The sequence below is a fragment of the Hemitrygon akajei genome, chromosome 6, assembly GCF_048418815.1.
Source record: "Hemitrygon akajei chromosome 6, sHemAka1.3, whole genome shotgun sequence".
Classification (NCBI taxonomy): Eukaryota; Metazoa; Chordata; class Chondrichthyes; order Myliobatiformes; family Dasyatidae; genus Hemitrygon; species Hemitrygon akajei.
The window spans coordinates 116,174,925-116,192,915 of NC_133129.1; the positions used below are offsets into that span (position 1 = coordinate 116,174,925).

The 17,991-nt window shown below is 46.0% G+C and overlaps 1 protein-coding gene across 5 annotated transcripts in view; it reads right to left on the minus strand.

The window, feature by feature from the left end:
* Window positions 1–17,991, minus strand: part of nr1h3 (nuclear receptor subfamily 1, group H, member 3) — a 176,219-nt gene that overhangs the window by 73,628 nt on the left and 84,600 nt on the right. For 4 of the 5 annotated variants that reach the window (XM_073047703.1, XM_073047704.1, XM_073047701.1 and 1 more), the window contains one exon: window positions 1,233–1,502. The exons of the other annotated variant lie outside the window; for it this stretch is intronic. In XM_073047703.1, the coding sequence (XP_072903804.1) occupies window positions 1,233–1,502 (270 nt within the window). The remainder of the gene's footprint in view (window positions 1–1,232; window positions 1,503–17,991) is intronic. 5 annotated transcript variants of the gene reach the window in all.

Below are 17,991 nucleotides of genomic sequence, written 5' to 3' on the forward strand. Positions count from 1 at the left end.
AGAATAGTACAGCACAGTACAGGCCCTTCAGCCTGCAATGTTGTGCTGACTCTTAAACCCTGCCTCCCATATAACCCCCACCTTAAATTCCTCCATATACCTGTCTATGTATATATATCTGTCTGTATGGCATTCCCCCTAGTCAACATACTGTGACAGGAATCCATCCTGGACACACTTAGATGGACACACAGATGTCAATACACTGAGTAACACACACACAGTGCTGGAGGAACTCAGCAGGTCAGGCAGCATCTATAGAGGGAAATAAACAGTCAACGTTTCAGGCTGACACTCTTCATCAGGACTGGAGAGGAAAGAAGTGAACGCCAGAATAAAATAAAAAGGTGAGGGAAGGGGATGATACATGAGAGCAGATGAGGGAGTGGGAATGATGGGACAATGATCGCACAGTGAGGACTGCCGAGCGCATCATTGGAGCCTCCCTGCCCTCTGTTGTGGACCTGTACTCTTCCAGGTTGAAGAAGAGGGCGGGGAACATCATAAAGGACTCCTCCCATCCTGCGCACGGACTGTTTGATCTGCTTCCGTCTGGTAGGCGCTTCAGATCCCTCCAGACTAAGACTAATAGGCACTGGAGAAGTTTTTTCCCTACTGCGGTCACTTTGCTGAACAGTTAACTGCCGGTTAACTGTCGGCTAACTATTACTTGGATTGCACTACCTGTATGTATAATCTATATTTTCATTTATATTTATCATTATTATTGTTATGAGCAGAGAGACAACATCTGCCGGAAGTAAATTCCTTGTATGTGCATAGGTACTTGGTGATTAAAGTCTGATTTTGATTCTGATTCTGATTCTGATAATTAGTGGAAGAGGTAAAGAGCTGAAGAACTAGTCTGATCAGAGCGGACAGTGGACCATGGCAGAAAAGGAAGGAGGCAGAAAGACTCATTTGCATTTGACAAAGCATGTCTAACAAACTGACTGGTGTCCTAAAGACTATACCTCAAGGAGACATCTGCATCCTGGCAGCTTTGCTACCTTAATTTTAGGGAGATATTGTCACTGTCACTTTTTAAAAATCACTCCTCTACCCTTAATAGATGAATACTGAATGGCATTACTTTCCCCATCTATTTCAAGGTAACTTCCTCAGTTAAATCAAAGTGTTGTATCTTTCAGAATATCCCATACTCTCTGCAGACGGTTCAGGAAGTTACAAAGCTCTCTGGGGTCTAATATTGTCCCCCTTTATAAACTTACATTGCTCCAACATGCCCGCCTGCCGACACTTCCGGAGCCGACAATCTTGGCACTTTCTCCTCATGTAGAGGTCCATTTCACACTTGCCACCATTCTTGCAAGAATACTGCGCGCCCTTGATGACACTCCGCCGAAAGAATCCCTTGCAGCCCTCACAGCTGAGCACGTTGTAGTGGAAGCCAGAGGCTTTGTCCCCACACACGCTGCACACCTCGTTTCCCAGCATCTTTGGAGCAGGTCCCTTCTTCCTCTTCACAGCATGCTGCCCCACTGGTGGGAGGAGACAGCACAGGGGCAGAGTAAGTGGAAAGGTGGCAAGTGGAACCAGAACTGCCCTCACCCTGTGAGAGTTTTGCATGCTGTGAATGCATGTGCTGTTATTTATTCATATCACTCCCTAATGGCTGATGGTGAGATGGTTAATGTTACTGTCAGTAGGACCATAAAACACAAGACATAGGAGCAGAATTAGGCCATTCAGCCCATTGAGTCTGCTCTGCCGTTCCATCATGGCTGATTTATTATCCCTCACAAACCTATTCTCCTTCCGCCTCCCTTTAACTTTTGACACCCTGACTAATCAAGAACTTATCAACCTCCACTTTAGATATAATCAATGACGTGGCATTCATAGCAGTCTGTGGCAATAAATTCCACAGACTCACCGCACTCTGGCTAAAGAAATTCCTCCTCATCTCTGCTCTAAAGGACCATCCTGTATTCTGAGGCTGTGCCCTCTGATTGTAGACTTTCCCACTCTAGGAAACATCCTCTCCACATCCACTCTGTATTTCAATATTCAATAAGTTTCAATCAGATACCCCCCCCCCCCCATTATTCTAAACTCCCAGAGACATCAAACGCTCCTCATATGCTAAACTTTTCATTCTCAGGATCATTCTCCTGAACCTTCTCTGGACCCTCTCCATCACCAGCACATCCTTCCTTAGATATTGACACGGGCTTGCTGCTCAGCCTATCCCTCTCTCCTGCTAGTTAATTCCACGTTCATTCCCATTAAAAACCTTACGTTGATCCTTTACTCACACAATCCACCTAATAAACTGCTTCTAAAGCCTGTGCTTAGAAACTTGTTTAACTCTCTCTTCAAAACCATCATCTTTATAAACACTTTCTCCCTTGTGTCTAAGGTGTGTGGAATGGAGAACCTTACACGTTTCCATGCTCTTCTGTCTGCACCACCCAAACCCTGCAATCCCTCTCCTCAGGTCCTCACCTTCTTAGATACAAAAATCATCTTCTCTCCCACTATTGTAAGACTATTGAATGTTGCCCTTATACAATGAGATGGTGGGCTGACCACACGATCGATGTTGTCATGGTCCTTACACTTTGTCTACTTCCACTGCCCTTTCGCCGTAACTATAAAACTTCACTCTGCACTCTATTTGTACTAACTCACTGCATTGCTGCAATGAAATAATCTGTATGGATGGCTGCAGAATGAAGTTTTCACTGTACATGTGACAATAATAAATTGGTTTTCTCTTTAAATGATATTAACCTTAACTGCAGTAACACTCATTAATTCTCCTACAGAATTTCCTTTTATCAACAATACCCTAAAATGTGTATGTCTCCTATTAGCTCACTATTAATTCCCTTAATTCATAAATTGTACCAAAAGCATCTCCTGTGTCCTTCTTTTAAAGCAATCCCTTTACCAACATTTGCCTCAATTATCCTATCATCTAGCTCTCACTCCTTACTCCCATTCTGCATCAAACCCCTCCTCTCCCTTGCTAAATCAACTTGGTATGGCAGCATTATGCCTATGTTACTAGTCTTGCCATCCAGAAGATTGGCTAGAGTCCAAAAGGAACATCAGAGACCAAGCCCTGGTGTGACTGAAAGGAGAGCAGACACTGGCCTTTGCAAAGTTTAAGCATGCATTTGATTTAAGAGCAGAAGCACAGAACAAACCAATCTGATGTGTTGGGTTAAGTAAACTAGTCAGTAAATTACCAGTAAAATATTCTATTTGTCTGCTTACCATTAATCCAATGTGTGGGGCAAGGCAATATGCCTCAGATCTGTGCAACAAGCATTCTGTACACGTGAGAACTCCAGGAAACTCCCATATTCTGGACAACCACAGATGTAGGAAGCATCATAATATGGAGGATCTCAAGCCCAGGGTTTTGGAGTTTGTGCAGAAGGTGGAACAGCTGGGCTATCTACATACGACAGTGTTTCAGGAGGTGGGTAGCCCACATCTCAAGAGATTACAAGCAGAGAGGGAGTTAATGATAGACAAAATTAAGCTGGCAGGTAGTTCAGGAGGTGTCAAAGAGTATATAGTTCTCTAAACCAGTATTCATTTCTAACGGGGAGAGCTTAGCATCCTGTGAATGTCCTGTTGAAATCTAAATAACCCTCCACACTATCTGCAAACTTACTAATCCACCCTTCCACTTCCAACTCCAAGTCATTTATAGAAATCACAAAGAGCAGGAGAACATCACTGGTTATCGACCACCAGGCAGAATAATTACCATCTACTACCAACCACTCCCTTCTGTAGGCAAGACAATAAGACATAGGACAGAGGAACAGATTTAGACTATTTGGCCAATCAAGTTTGCTTTTCCATTCCATCATGGCTGATTTATTACCCCTCTCAAACCCATTCTCCTGCCTTCTTCCTGTAACCTTTGCCACCCTGACTGATCTAGAACCTATCGACCACTGCCTTAAACATACCTAATGCCTTGGTCTGCACAGCTGCCTGTAGCAATGAATTCCACAGATTCACCACTGTCTGCCTAAAGAATTTCCTCCTCATCTCTGTTCCAAAGGGACACTCTTCTATTCTGAGGCTGTGCCCACTGATCTTAGATTCCTCCACTACAGGAAACATCCTCTCCACATCCACTCTATCTACGCCTGTCAATATTCAATAGATTTCAATGAGCTCCATCCTCATTCTTCTAAACTCCAGTGAATACAGGCCCAGAGTGATCAAATGCCACTCCTACATTAACCCTCCCATTCCTGATATCATTGTCATGAGCCTCCTCTCCAATGGTAGCTCATCCTTTAGCAAAGGGGCCCAAAATTGCTCAAAACTGTGGTTATCCAGAAGATGAGAATATTCTGGAGTTCTTGCGTTCCATAGAGTATCACAGATCTGAGATGTACTGCCCTGTCTCCACACATTGGATTAATGGTAAGCAGTTATATAATAATATTTTTACTGGTAACTTATTGACAGGTTTACTTACCACTACACATCATATTGTTTCAGGCCAAATGTTCGTCCTTTAAACCAAATGCATGTTCTGATGAAGAGTCTCTGCCCAAACTGTTTACTCCTCTCCATAGATACTGCCTAACGCGTTGAGTTCCTCCAGCGCTTTATGTGTGTTACTCACAATACTCTGACCAATGCCCCTTAAAGCCACAGCATTCCAACTTGCTTTTATCTTATAGTCCTTTCAAAATGAATGCCAACATTGCATTTGCAGTCTTCACCAGTGAATCAACCTGCAAGCTAACCTTTAGAGAATATTGCATAAGGGCTCACAAGTCTCTTTGTACCTCTGATTTCTGAATTTGTTCCCTGTTTAGAAAATAGTCTACACATTTATTCCTTTTACCAAAGTGCATGGCCATACACTTCCCTACACTATGTTCCATCTGCTTCTTCTTTGCCCATTCTCCCTATTTCTCTAAGTCCTTCTGCAGACACCTTGCTCGCTGAACATTACCTGCTCCTCCATCTATCTTGCATTACCTATCTTATGTCACCTATCTTGCGTTATCCGCAAACCTGGCCACAAAGCCCTCAATCCTGTATCCACATTTCCTGTTTCCCTGGATCCAAGCCTACTGACTTTCTGAGCAATAGTTATAGGAGCTTCCTAGAGAACAGACCAAATAAATGGGTTGTCCTCCTTGGAGGAGAGGAGATTGGCAGGAGATCTGAGAGACATGGTCAACATTATGAAAAATCTAGATAAACCATTCACATTGTTGGATGGATCAAGGTCTGGGGAGACACAGTAGAATGAAGGAGAGAGTCAAAATAGTTAGAAATGATAAGAAGAAATTCTATTTTACCCAATAAGTGGTTAGAATGTGGAAAGCACTGTCAGAGGGGAGAGTGGCAACTGATTTGATTGCAATGTTCTAAAGGGAACTGGATAGAAATGGAAGAACTTGGAGCAGTGGAGAAAGGGTATGGGAAAGAGAGTGGGTGGACTGCCTTTTCATAGTCATTAGAGACTCAATCTGCTGAATAGTCTCTGTGGTTGCAGACAGGAACCCAGAGTAGTAGATTGTCTCTCTAGTGCCAGTGTCAGAGGAATCACTGCAGTAACATCTGGAAGGGGGAGGCCAGCAGTCAGAGGTCATGGTGCATTTTGGTACCAATAACATGATGGAAAAGAGGATGACTCATTGGGTTGTGGGGCCTGTTAGAGTTTGATAGGGTGAGCGTTCTTGTGGCAATGGTTATCATTCAATTACAATTAGCATTGCCACAGAACAGGAGAGAGATAAAATGGGAATAAAAGTTCTAAAAAGCAGTAAGGTTAATTTCGTTATGCTGATTAGTTTAACAAAAATGGACTGGAACAGGTCTCAGAACAAAAGGAAGCATTTAAAGCAGAGATTTAAGAGGGTCATTGCAAGAACATTCCCTCAAATTAACTGGTGTGAGCACAAAATCGAAATTCTTCCAAGTGAAATTGTACATAAAGATCAGAAAAAGATTAAAACAATCAAAGATTACTATCAAACAGCCAGATCTTAAAACAGAAGAAAGCCTAGAAATGTATAGAAAATGTAGGGAATTTCTAAATAAAATTAAGAAAGCAAAGTATAACGATATCAGCAGGTGAAATCAAAGCGAGTCTGAATTGTTTTCTGAACATAAAAGGGCCAACACAATCAATAAAAGGTGGAACATAAAAGAGAACAAAATATAATCCATGCGTGAAGGTGTGGGATATGGGTAATCCATGTGAGAAGGTGTGGGATATGGGTAATCCATGCGTGAAGGTGTGGGATATGGGTAATCCGTGTGAGAAGGTGTGGGATATGGGTAATCCGTGTATGAAAGGGTGGGATATGGGTAATCCGTGTATGAAAGGGTGGGATATGGGTAATCCGTGTGAGAAGGTGTGGGATATGGGTCATCTGTGCGTGAAGGTGTGGGATATGGGTAATCCGTGTATGAAAGGGTGGAATATGGGTAATCCGTGTGTGAAAGTGTGGGAAATGGGTAATCCGTGCGTGAAGGTGTGGGAGATGGGTAATCCGTGTATGAAAGGGTGGGATATGGGTAATCCCTGTGAGAAGGTGTGGGATATGGGTAATCTGTGCGTGAAGGTGTGGGATATGGGTAATCCGTGCATGAAGGTGTGGGATATGGGTAATCCGTGTTTGAAAGGGTGGGATATGGGTAATCCATGTGAGAAGGTGTAGGATATGGGTAATCTGTGTGTGAAGGTGTGGGATATGGGTAACCTGTGCATGAAGGTGTGGGATATGGGTAACATGTGCGTGAAAGGGTGGGATATGGGTAATCCGTATGTGAAAGGGTGGGATATGGGTAATCCGTGCGTGAAAGGGTGGGATATGGGTAATCCGTGCGTGAAGGTGTGGGATATGGGTAATCCGTGTGTGAAGGTGTGGGATATGGGTAATCCGTGCGTGAAGGTGTGGGAGATGGGTAATCCGTGTATGAAAGGGTGGGATATGGGTAATCCGTGTGAGAAGGTGTAGGATATGGGTAATCTGTGCGTGAAGGTGTGGGAGATGGGTAATCCGTGTATGAAAGGGTGGGATATGGGTAATCCGTGTGAGAAGGTGTAGGATATGGGTAATCTGCGTGAAGGTGTGGGAGATGGGTAATCCGTGCGTGAAGGTGTGGGAGATGGGTAATAATGTGTATGAAAGGGTGGGATATGGGTAATCCGTGGGAGAAGGTGTAGGATATGGGTAATCTGTGCGTGAAGGTGTTGGATATGGGTAACCTGTGCGTGAAAGGGTGGGATATGGGTAATCTGTGTGAGAAGGTGTGGGATATGGGTAATCTGTGCATGGAGGTGTGGGATATGGGTAACCTGTGCATGAAAGGGTGGGATATGGGTAATCCATATGTGAAAGGGTGGGATATGGGTAATCCGTGCGTGAAAGGGTGGGATATGGGTAATCCGTGTGTGAAGGTGTGGGATATGGGTAACCTGTGCATGAAAGGGTGGGATATGGGTAATCCGTATGTGAAAGGGTGGGATATGGGTAATCCGTGCGTGAAGGTGTGGGATATGGGTAATCCATATGTGAAGGTGTGGGATATGGGTAAACCGTGTATGAAAGGGTGGGATATGGGTAATCCGTGTGAGAAGGTGTAGGATATGGGTAATCTGTGCGTGAAGGTGTGGGATATGGGTAACCTGTGCGTGAAACGGTAGGATATGGGTAATCTGTGTGAGAAGGTGTGGGATATGGGTAATCTGTGCATGGAGGTGTGGGATATGGGTAACCTGTGCGTGAAAGGGTGGGATATGGGTAATCCATATGTGAAAGGGTGGGATATGGGTAATCCGTGCGTGAAAGGGTGGGATATGGGTAATCCGTGTGTGAAGGTGTGGGATATGGGTAATCCGTGCGTGAAGGTGTGGGATATGGGTAATCCGTGCATGAAAGGGTGGGATATGGGTAATCCATGTGAGAAGGTGTAGGATATGGGTAATCTGTGCATGGAGGTGTGGGATATGGGTAACCTGTGCGTGAAAGGGTGGGATATGGGTAATCCATATGTGAAAGGGTGGGATATGGGTAATCCATGTGTGAAGGTGTGGGATATGGGTAATCCGTGCGTGAAAGGGTGGGATATGGGTAATCCGTGTGAGAAGGTGTGGGATATGGGTAATCCGTGTATGAAAGGGTGGGATATGGGTAATCCATGTGAGAAGGTTTGGGATATGGGTAATCTGTGCGTGAAGGTGAGGTATATGGGTAATCCATGTGTGAAGGTGTGGGATATGGGTAATCCGTGTATGAAAGGGTGGAATATGGGTAATCCCTGCATGAAGGTGTTGGATATGGGTAATCCGTGCGTGTAGGTATGGGATATGAGTAATCCATGTGTGAAGGTATGGGATATGGGTAATCCGTGTGAGAAGGTGTGGGATATGGGTAATCCATGCGTGAAGGTGTGGGATATGGGTAATCCATGTGTGAAGATGTGGGATATGGGTAATCTGTGTGAGAAGGTGTGGGATATGGGTAATCTGTGCATGAAGGTGTGGGATATGGGTAACCTGTGCATGAAAGGGTGGGATATGGGTAATCCGTATGTGAAAGGGTGGGATATGGGTAATCTGTGTGAGAAGGTGTGGGATATGGGTAATCTGTGCATGGAGGTGTGGGATATGGGTAACCTGTGCGTGAAAGGGTGGGATATGGGTAATCCATATGTGAAAGGGTGGGATATGGGTAATCCGTGCGTGAAAGGGTGGGATATGGGTAATCCGTGTGTGAAGGTGTGGGATATGGGTAATCCGTGCGTGAAGGTGTGGGATATGGGTAATCCGTGCATGAAAGGGTGGGATATGGGTAATCCATGTGAGAAGGTGTAGGATATGGGTAATCTGTGCATGGAGGTGTGGGATATGGGTAACCTGTGCGTGAAAGGGTGGGATATGGGTAATCCATATGTGAAAGGGTGGGATATGGGTAATCCGTATGTGAAAGGGTGGGGTATGGGTAAACCATGTATGAAAGGGTGGGATATGGGTAATCCATGTGAGAAGGTTTGGGATATGGGTAATCTGTGCGTGAAGGTGAGGTATATGGGTAATCCATGTGTGAAGGTGTGGGATATGGGTAATCCGTGTATGAAAGGGTGGAATATGGGTAATCCGTGTGAGAAGGTGTGGGATATGGGTAATCTCTGCGTGAAGGTGTGGGATAAGAGTAATCCGTGTGTGAAGGTGTGGGATATGGGTAATCCGTGTATGAAAGGGTGGAATATGGGTAATCCGTGTGAGAAGGTGTGGGATATGGGTAATCTCTGCGTGAAGGTGTGGGATAAGAGTAATCCGTGTGTGAAGGTGTGGGATATGGGTAATCCGTGTATGAAAGGGTGGGATATGGGTAATCCGTGTGAGAAGGTGTGGGATATGGGTAATCCGTGTATGAAAGGGTGGGATATGGGTAATCCGTGTGAGAAGGTGTGGGATGTGGGTAATCTGTGCGTGAAGGTGTGGGATATGGGTAATCCATGTGTGAAGCTGTGGGATATGGGTAATCTGTGTGTGAAAGCATGGAATATGGGTAATCCCTGCATGAAGGTGTGGGATATGGGTAATCCGTGCGTGTAGGTGTGGGATATGAGTAATCCATGTGTGAAGGTATGGGATATGGGTAATCCGTGTGAGAAGGTGTGGGATATGGGTAATCCATGGATGAAGGAGTGGGATATGGGTAATCCATGTGTGAAGATGTGGGATATGGGTAATCCGTGCATGAAGGTGTGGGATATGGGTAATCCGTGTTTGAAAGGGTGGGATATGGGTAATCCATGTGAGAAGGTGTAGGATATGGGTAATCTGTGTGTGAAGGTGTGGGATATGGGTAACCTGTGCATGAAGGTGTGGGATATGGGTAACATGTGCGTGAAAGGGTGGGATATGGGTAATCCGTATGTGAAAGGGTGGGATATGGGTAATCCGTGCGTGAAAGGGTGGGATATGGGTAATCCGTGCGTGAAGGTGTGGGATATGGGTAATCCGTGTGTGAAGGTGTGGGATATGGGTAATCCGTGCGTGAAGGTGTGGGAGATGGGTAATCCATGTATGAAAGGGTGGGATATGGGTAATCCGTGTGAGAAGGTGTAGGATATGGGTAATCTGTGCGTGAAGGTGTGGGAGATGGGTAATCCGTGTATGAAAGGGTGGGATATGGGTAATCCGTGTGAGAAGGTGTAGGATATGGGTAATCTGCGTGACGGTGTGGGAGATGGGTAATCCGTGCGTGAAGGTGTGGGAGATGGGTAATAATGTGTATGAAAGGGTGGGATATGGGTAATCCGTGGGAGAAGGTGTAGGATATGGGTAATCTGTGCGTGAAGGTGTTGGATATGGGTAACCTGTGCGTGAAAGGGTGGGATATGGGTAATCTGTGTGAGAAGGTGTGGGATATGGGTAATCTGTGCATGGAGGTGTGGGATATGGGTAACCTGTGCATGAAAGGGTGGGATATGGGTAATCCATATGTGAAAGGGTGGGATATGGGTAATCCGTGCGTGAAAGGGTGGGATATGGGTAATCCGTGCGTGAAGGTGTGGGATATGGGTAATCCGTGTGAGAAGGTGTGGGATATGGGTAATCCGTGTATGAAAGGGTGGGATATGGGTAATCCGTGTATGAAAGGGTGGGATATGGGTAATCCGTGTGAGAAGGTGTGGGATATGGGTCATCTGTGCGTGAAGGTGTGGGATATGGGTAATCCGTGTATGAAAGGGTGGAATATGGGTAATCCGTGTGTGAAAGTGTGGGAAATGGGTAATCCGTGCGTGAAGGTGTGGGAGATGGGTAATCCGTGTATGAAAGGGTGGGATATGGGTAATCCCTGTGAGAAGGTGTGGGATATGGGTAATCTGTGCGTGAAGGTGTGGGATATGGGTAATCCGTGCATGAAGGTGTGGGGTATGGGTAATCCGTGTTTGAAAGGGTGGGATATGGGTAATCCATGTGAGAAGGTGTAGGATATGGGTAATCTGTGTGTGAAGGTGTGGGATATGGGTAACCTGTGCATGAAGGTGTGGGATATGGGTAACATGTGCGTGAAAGGGTGGGATATGGGTAATCCGTATGTGAAAGGGTGGGATATGGGTAATCCGTGCGTGAAAGGGTGGGATATGGGTAATCCGTGCGTGAAGGTGTGGGATATGGGTAATCCGTGTGTGAAGGTGTGGGATATGGGTAATCCGTGCGTGAAGGTGTGGGAGATGGGTAATCCGTGTATGAAAGGGTGGGATATGGGTAATCCGTGTGAGAAGGTGTAGGATATGGGTAATCCGTGCGTGAAGGTGTGGGAGATGGGTAATCCGTGTATGAAAGGGTGGGATATGGGTAATCCGTGGGAGAAGGTGTAGGATATGGGTAATCTGTGCGTGAAGGTGTTGGATATGGGTAACCTGTGCGTGAAAGGGTGGGATATGGGTAATCTGTGTGAGAAGGTGTGGGATATGGGTAATCTGTGCATGGAGGTGTGGGATATGGGTAACCTGTGCATGAAAGGGTGGGATATGGGTAATCCATATGTGAAAGGGTGGGATATGGGTAATCCGTGCGTGAAAGGGTGGGATATGGGTAATCCGTGTGTGAAGGTGTGGGATATGGGTAACCTGTGCATGAAAGGGTGGGATATGGGTAATCCGTATGTGAAAGGGTGGGATATGGGTAATCCGTGCGTGAAGGTGTGGGATATGGGTAATCCATATGTGAAGGTGTGGGATATGGGTAAACCGTGTATGAAAGGGTGGGATATGGGTAATCCGTGTGAGAAGGTGTAGGATATGGGTAATCTGTGCGTGAAGGTGTGGGATATGGGTAACCTGTGCGTGAAACGGTAGGATATGGGTAATCTGTGTGAGAAGGTGTGGGATATGGGTAATCTGTGCATGAAGGTGTGGGATATGGGTAACCTGTGCATGAAAGGGTGGGATATGGGTAATCCGTATGTGAAAGGGTGGGATATGGGTAATCCGTGCGTGAAGGTGTGGGATATGGGTAATCTGTGTGAGAAGGTGTGGGATATGGGTAATCTGTGCATGGAGGTGTGGGATATGGGTAACCTGTGCGTGAAAGGGTGGGATATGGGTAATCCATATGTGAAAGGGTGGGATATGGGTAATCCGTGCGTGAAAGGGTGGGATATGGGTAATCCGTGCGTGAAGGTGTGGGATTTGGGTAATCCGTGCATGAAAGGGTGGGATATGGGTAATCCATATGAGAAGGTGTAGGATATGGGTAATCTGTGCATGGAGGTGTGGGATATGGGTAACCTGTGCGTGAAAGGGTGGGATATGGGTAATCCATATGTGAAAGGGTGGGATATGGGTAATCCATGTGTGAAGGTGTGGGATATGGGTAATCCGTGCGTGAAAGGGTGGGATATGGGTAATCCGTGTGAGAAGGTGTGGGATATGGGTAATCCGTGTATGAAAGGGTGGGATATGGGTAATCCATGTGAGAAGGTTTGGGATATGGGTAATCTGTGCGTGAAGGTGAGGTATATGGGTAATCCATGTGTGAAGGTGTGGGATATGGGTAATCCGTGTATGAAAGGGTGGAATATGGGTAATCCCTGCATGAAGGTGTTGGATATGGGTAATCCGTGCGTGTAGGTGTGGGATATGAGTAATCCATGTGTGAAGGTATGGGATATGGGTAATCCGTGTGAGAAGGTGTGGGATATGGGTAATCCATGCGTGAAGGTGTGGGATATGGGTAATCCATGTGTGAAGATGTGGGATATGGGTAATCTGTGTGAGAAGGTGTGGGATATGGGTAATCTGTGCATGAAGGTGTGGGATATGGGTAACCTGTGCATGAAAGGGTGGGATATGGGTAATCCGTATGTGAAAGGGTGGGATATGGGTAATCTGTGTGAGAAGGTGTGGGATATGGGTAATCTGTGCATGGAGGTGTGGGATATGGGTAACCTGTGCGTGAAAGGGTGGGATATGGGTAATCCATATGTGAAAGGGTGGGATATGGGTAATCCGTGCGTGAAAGGGTGGGATATGGGTAATCCGTGTGTGAAGGTGTGGGATATGGGTAATCCGTGCGTGAAGGTGTGGGATATGGGTAATCCGTGCATGAAAGGGTGGGATATGGGTAATCCATGTGAGAAGGTGTAGGATATGGGTAATCTGTGCATGGAGGTGTGGGATATGGGTAACCTGTGCGTGAAAGGGTGGGATATGGGTAATCCATATGTGAAAGGGTGGGATATGGGTAATCCGTATGTGAAAGGGTGGGGTATGGGTAAACCGTGTATGAAAGGGTGGGATATGGGTAATCCATGTGAGAAGGTTTGGGATATGGGTAATCTGTGCGTGAAGGTGAGGTATATGGGTAATCCATGTGTGAAGGTGTGGGATATGGGTAATCCGTGTATGAAAGGGTGGAATATGGGTAATCCGTGTGAGAAGGTGTGGGATATGGGTAATCTCTGCGTGAAGGTGTGGGATAAGAGTAATCCGTGTGTGAAGGTGTGGGATATGGGTAATCCGTGTATGAAAGGGTGGGATATGGGTAATCCGTGTGAGAAGGTGTGGGATATGGGTAATCCGTGTATGAAAGGGTGGGATATGGGTAATCCGTGTGAGAAGGTGTGGGATGTGGGTAATCTGTGCGTGAAGGTGTGGGATATGGGTAATCCATGTGTGAAGCTGTGGGATATGGGTAATCTGTGTGTGAAAGCATGGAATATGGGTAATCCCTGCATGAAGGTGTGGGATATGGGTAATCCGTGCGTGTAGGTGTGGGATATGAGTAATCCATGTGTGAAGGTATGGGATATGGGTAATCCGTGTGAGAAGGTGTGGGATATGGGTAATCCATGGATGAAGGAGTGGGATATGGGTAATCCATGTGTGAAGATGTGGGATATGGGTAATCTGTGCGTGAAGGTGTGGGATATGGGTAATCCGTGCATGAAGGTGTGGGATATGGGTAATCCGTGTTTGAAAGGGTGGGATATGGGTAATCAATGTGAGAAGGTGTAGGATATGGGTAATCTGTGTGTGAAGGTGTGGGATATGGGTAACCTGTGCATGAAGGTGTGGGATATGGGTAACATGTGCGTGAAAGGGTGGGATATGGGTAATCCGTATGTGAAAGGGTGGGATATGGGTAATCCGTGCGTGAAAGGGTGGGATATGGGTAATCCGTGCGTGAAGGTGTGGGATATGGGTAATCCGTGTGTGAAGGTGTGGGATATGGGTAATCCGTGCGTGAAGGTGTGGGAGATGGGTAATCCGTGTATGAAAGGGTGGGATATGGGTAATCCGTGTGAGAAGGTGTAGGATATGGGTAATCTGTGCGTGAAGGTGTGGGAGATGGGTAATCCGTGTATGAAAGGGTGGGATATGGGTAATCCGTGTGAGAAGGTGTAGGATATGGGTAATCTGCGTGAAGGTGTGGGAGATGGGTAATCCGTGCGTGAAGGTGTGGGAGATGGGTAATAATGTGTATGAAAGGGTGGGATATGGGTAATCCGTGGGAGAAGGTGTAGGATATGGGTAATCTGTGCGTGAAGGTGTTGGATATGGGTAACCTGTGCGTGAAAGGGTGGGATATGGGTAATCTGTGTGAGAAGGTGTGGGATATGGGTAATCTGTGCATGGAGGTGTGGGATATGGGTAACCTGTGCATGAAAGGGTGGGATATGGGTAATCCATATGTGAAAGGGTGGGATATGGGTAATCCGTGCGTGAAAGGGTGGGATATGGGTAATCCGTGTGTGAAGGTGTGGGATATGGGTAACCTGTGCATGAAAGGGTGGGATATGGGTAATCCGTATGTGAAAGGGTGGGATATGGGTAATCCGTGCGTGAAGGTGTGGGATATGGGTAATCCATATGTGAAGGTGTGGGATATGGGTAAACCGTGTATGAAAGGGTGGGATATGGGTAATCCGTGTGAAAAGGTGTAGGATATGGGTAATCTGTGCGTGAAGGTGTGGGATATGGGTAACCTGTGCGTGAAACGGTAGGATATGGGTAATCTGTGTGAGAAGGTGTGGGATATGGGTAATCTGTGCATGAAGGTGTGGGATATGGGTAACCTGTGCATGAAAGGGTGGGATATGGGTAATCAGTATGTGAAAGGGTGGGATATGGGTAATCCGTGCGTGAAGGTGTGGGATATGGGTAATCTGTGTGAGAAGGTGTGGGATATGGGTAATCTGTGCATGGAGGTGTGGGATATGGGTAACCTGTGCGTGAAAGGGTGGGATATGGGTAATCCATATGTGAAAGGGTGGGATATGGGTAATCCATGTGTGAAGGTGTGGGATATGGGTAATCCGTGCGTGAAAGGGTGGGATATGGGTAATCCGTGTGAGAAGGTGTGGGATATGGGTAATCCGTGTATGAAAGGGTGGGATATGGGTAATCCATGTGAGAAGGTTTGGGATATGGGTAATCTGTGCGTGAAGGTGAGGTATATGGGTAATCCATGTGTGAAGGTGTGGGATATGGGTAATCCGTGTATGAAAGGGTGGAATATGGGTAATCCCTGCATGAAGGTGTTGGATATGGGTAATCCGTGCGTGTAGGTGTGGGATATGAGTAATCCATGTGTGAAGGTATGGGATATGGGTAATCCGTGTGAGAAGGTGTGGGATATGGGTAATCCATGCGTGAAGGTGTGGGATATGGGTAATCCATGTGTGAAGATGTGGGATATGGGTAATCTGTGTGAGAAGGTGTGGGATATGGGTAATCTGTGCATGTAGGTGTGGGATATGGGTAACCTGTGCATGAAAGGGTGGGATATGGGTAATCCGTATGTGAAAGGGTGGGATATGGGTAATCTGTGTGAGAAGGTGTGGGATATGGGTAATCTGTGCATGGAGGTGTGGGATATGGGTAACCTGTGCGTGAAAGGGTGGGATATGGGTAATCCATATGTGAAAGGGTGGGATATGGGTAATCCGTGCGTGAAAGGGTGGGATATGGGTAATCCGTGTGTGAAGGTGTGGGATATGGGTAATCCGTGCGTGAAGGTGTGGGATATAGGTAATCCGTGCATGAAAGGGTGGGATATGGGTAATCCATGTGAGAAGGTGTAGGATATGGGTAATCTGTGCATGGAGGTGTGGGATATGGGTAACCTGTGCGTGAAAGGGTGGGATATGGGTAATCCATATGTGAAAGGGTGGGATATGGGTAATCCGTATGTGAAAGGGTGGGGTATGGGTAAACCGTGTATGAAAGGGTGGGATATGGGTAATCCATGTGAGAAGGTTTGGGATATGGGTAATCTGTGCGTGAAGGTGAGGTATATGGGTAATCCATGTGTGAAGGTGTGGGATATGGGTAATCCGTGTATGAAAGGGTGGAATATGGGTAATCCGTGTGAGAAGGTGTGGGATATGGGTAATCTCTGCGTGAAGGTGTGGGATAAGAGTAATCCGTGTGTGAAGGTGTGGGATATGGGTAATCCGTGTATGAAAGGGTGGGATATGGGTAATCCGTGTGAGAAGGTGTGGGATATGGGTAATCCGTGTATGAAAGGGTGGGATATGGGTAATCCGTGTGAGAAGGTGTGGGATGTGGGTAATCTGTGCGTGAAGGTGTGGGATATGGGTAATCCATGTGTGAAGCTGTGGGATATGGGTAATCTGTGTGTGAAAGCATGGAATATGGGTAATCCCTGCATGAAGGTGTGGGATATGGGTAATCCGTGCGTGTAGGTGTGGGATATGAGTAATCCATGTGTGAAGGTATGGGATATGGGTAATCCGTGTGAGAAGGTGTGGGATATGGGTAATCCATGGATGAAGGAGTGGGATATGGGTAATCCATGTGTGAAGATGTGGGATATGGGTAATCTGTGCGTGAAGTTGTGGGATATGGGTAATCCATGTGTGAAGGTGTGGGATATGGGTAATCCGTGTATGAAAGGGTGGGATATGGGTAATCCATGTGAGAAGGTGTGGGATATGGGTAATCCGTGCGTGAAGGTGTGGGATATGGGTAATCCATGTGTGAAGATGTGGGATATGGGTAATCTGTGTGTGAAGATGTGGGATATGGGTAATCCATGTGTGAAGGTGTGGGATATGGGTAATCCATGTATGAAAGGGTGGGATATGGGTAATCTGTGTGTGAAGGTGTGGGATATGGGTAATCCGTGTATGAAAGGGTGGGATATGGGTAATCCATGTGAGAAGGTGTGGGATATGGGTAATCCGTGAATGAAAGGATGGGATATGGGTAATCCTTGTGAGAAGGTGTGGGATATGGGTAATCCATGTGAGAAGGAGCATGATCTGGGTAGGATTCACCAGGAATATTTTGTAGTTGTCTTTCCAAGAGGGAGGTATGATGTTCAAGGTACTTTTGACACATGGATGGTTTAAAGGAAATAAGAATGGAAATATTAAGTAACTGTGTCTTGAAAATGGATATATCTCCTGACTAGGAAGAAATACATCCCAGGCTCGTAAAAGAAGGAAGAACATTTCTGAGGTAGTGACGTTATTTTTTGGTTATTTCCAGGTGAAAGTGTAGAGGCAGAGGATTAGAAGGCTCTGACAGTGTGCCATTGCTTAAAGTTGTTGGAAAGGATCAAACATATTTACTGAACTATAGTCAAGGGAACAGTATTGGAATCTATTCTAGTGGACAATTTAAAAGAGAAAGCAAAATGAGCTTTCTTTGTCTGATGTACATCAAAGCATTGAAACATATAGTGAAATATACGTCCAAGGACAACCCACAGATATCACGACCCTTCCAGCATCCACACATGGCATCACTGACCCCAACAGGACACCTTTGGAATGAGAGAGGTAAAATGGAGCAGCTGAAGTAAACCCACATGTTCACGAAGTGAATGTAAAACGTCCTTGCAGACTGTGGTGGGAATTGATTCCAGTTGGTGAACACAGGCTCTGGAACACAGTTGTGCTGCCTGCTGCACTATCGTGCCTCCCTTTACGGCGACATTAATAACATTTATTTAGGCAAGTTCATGCACCAAAATCT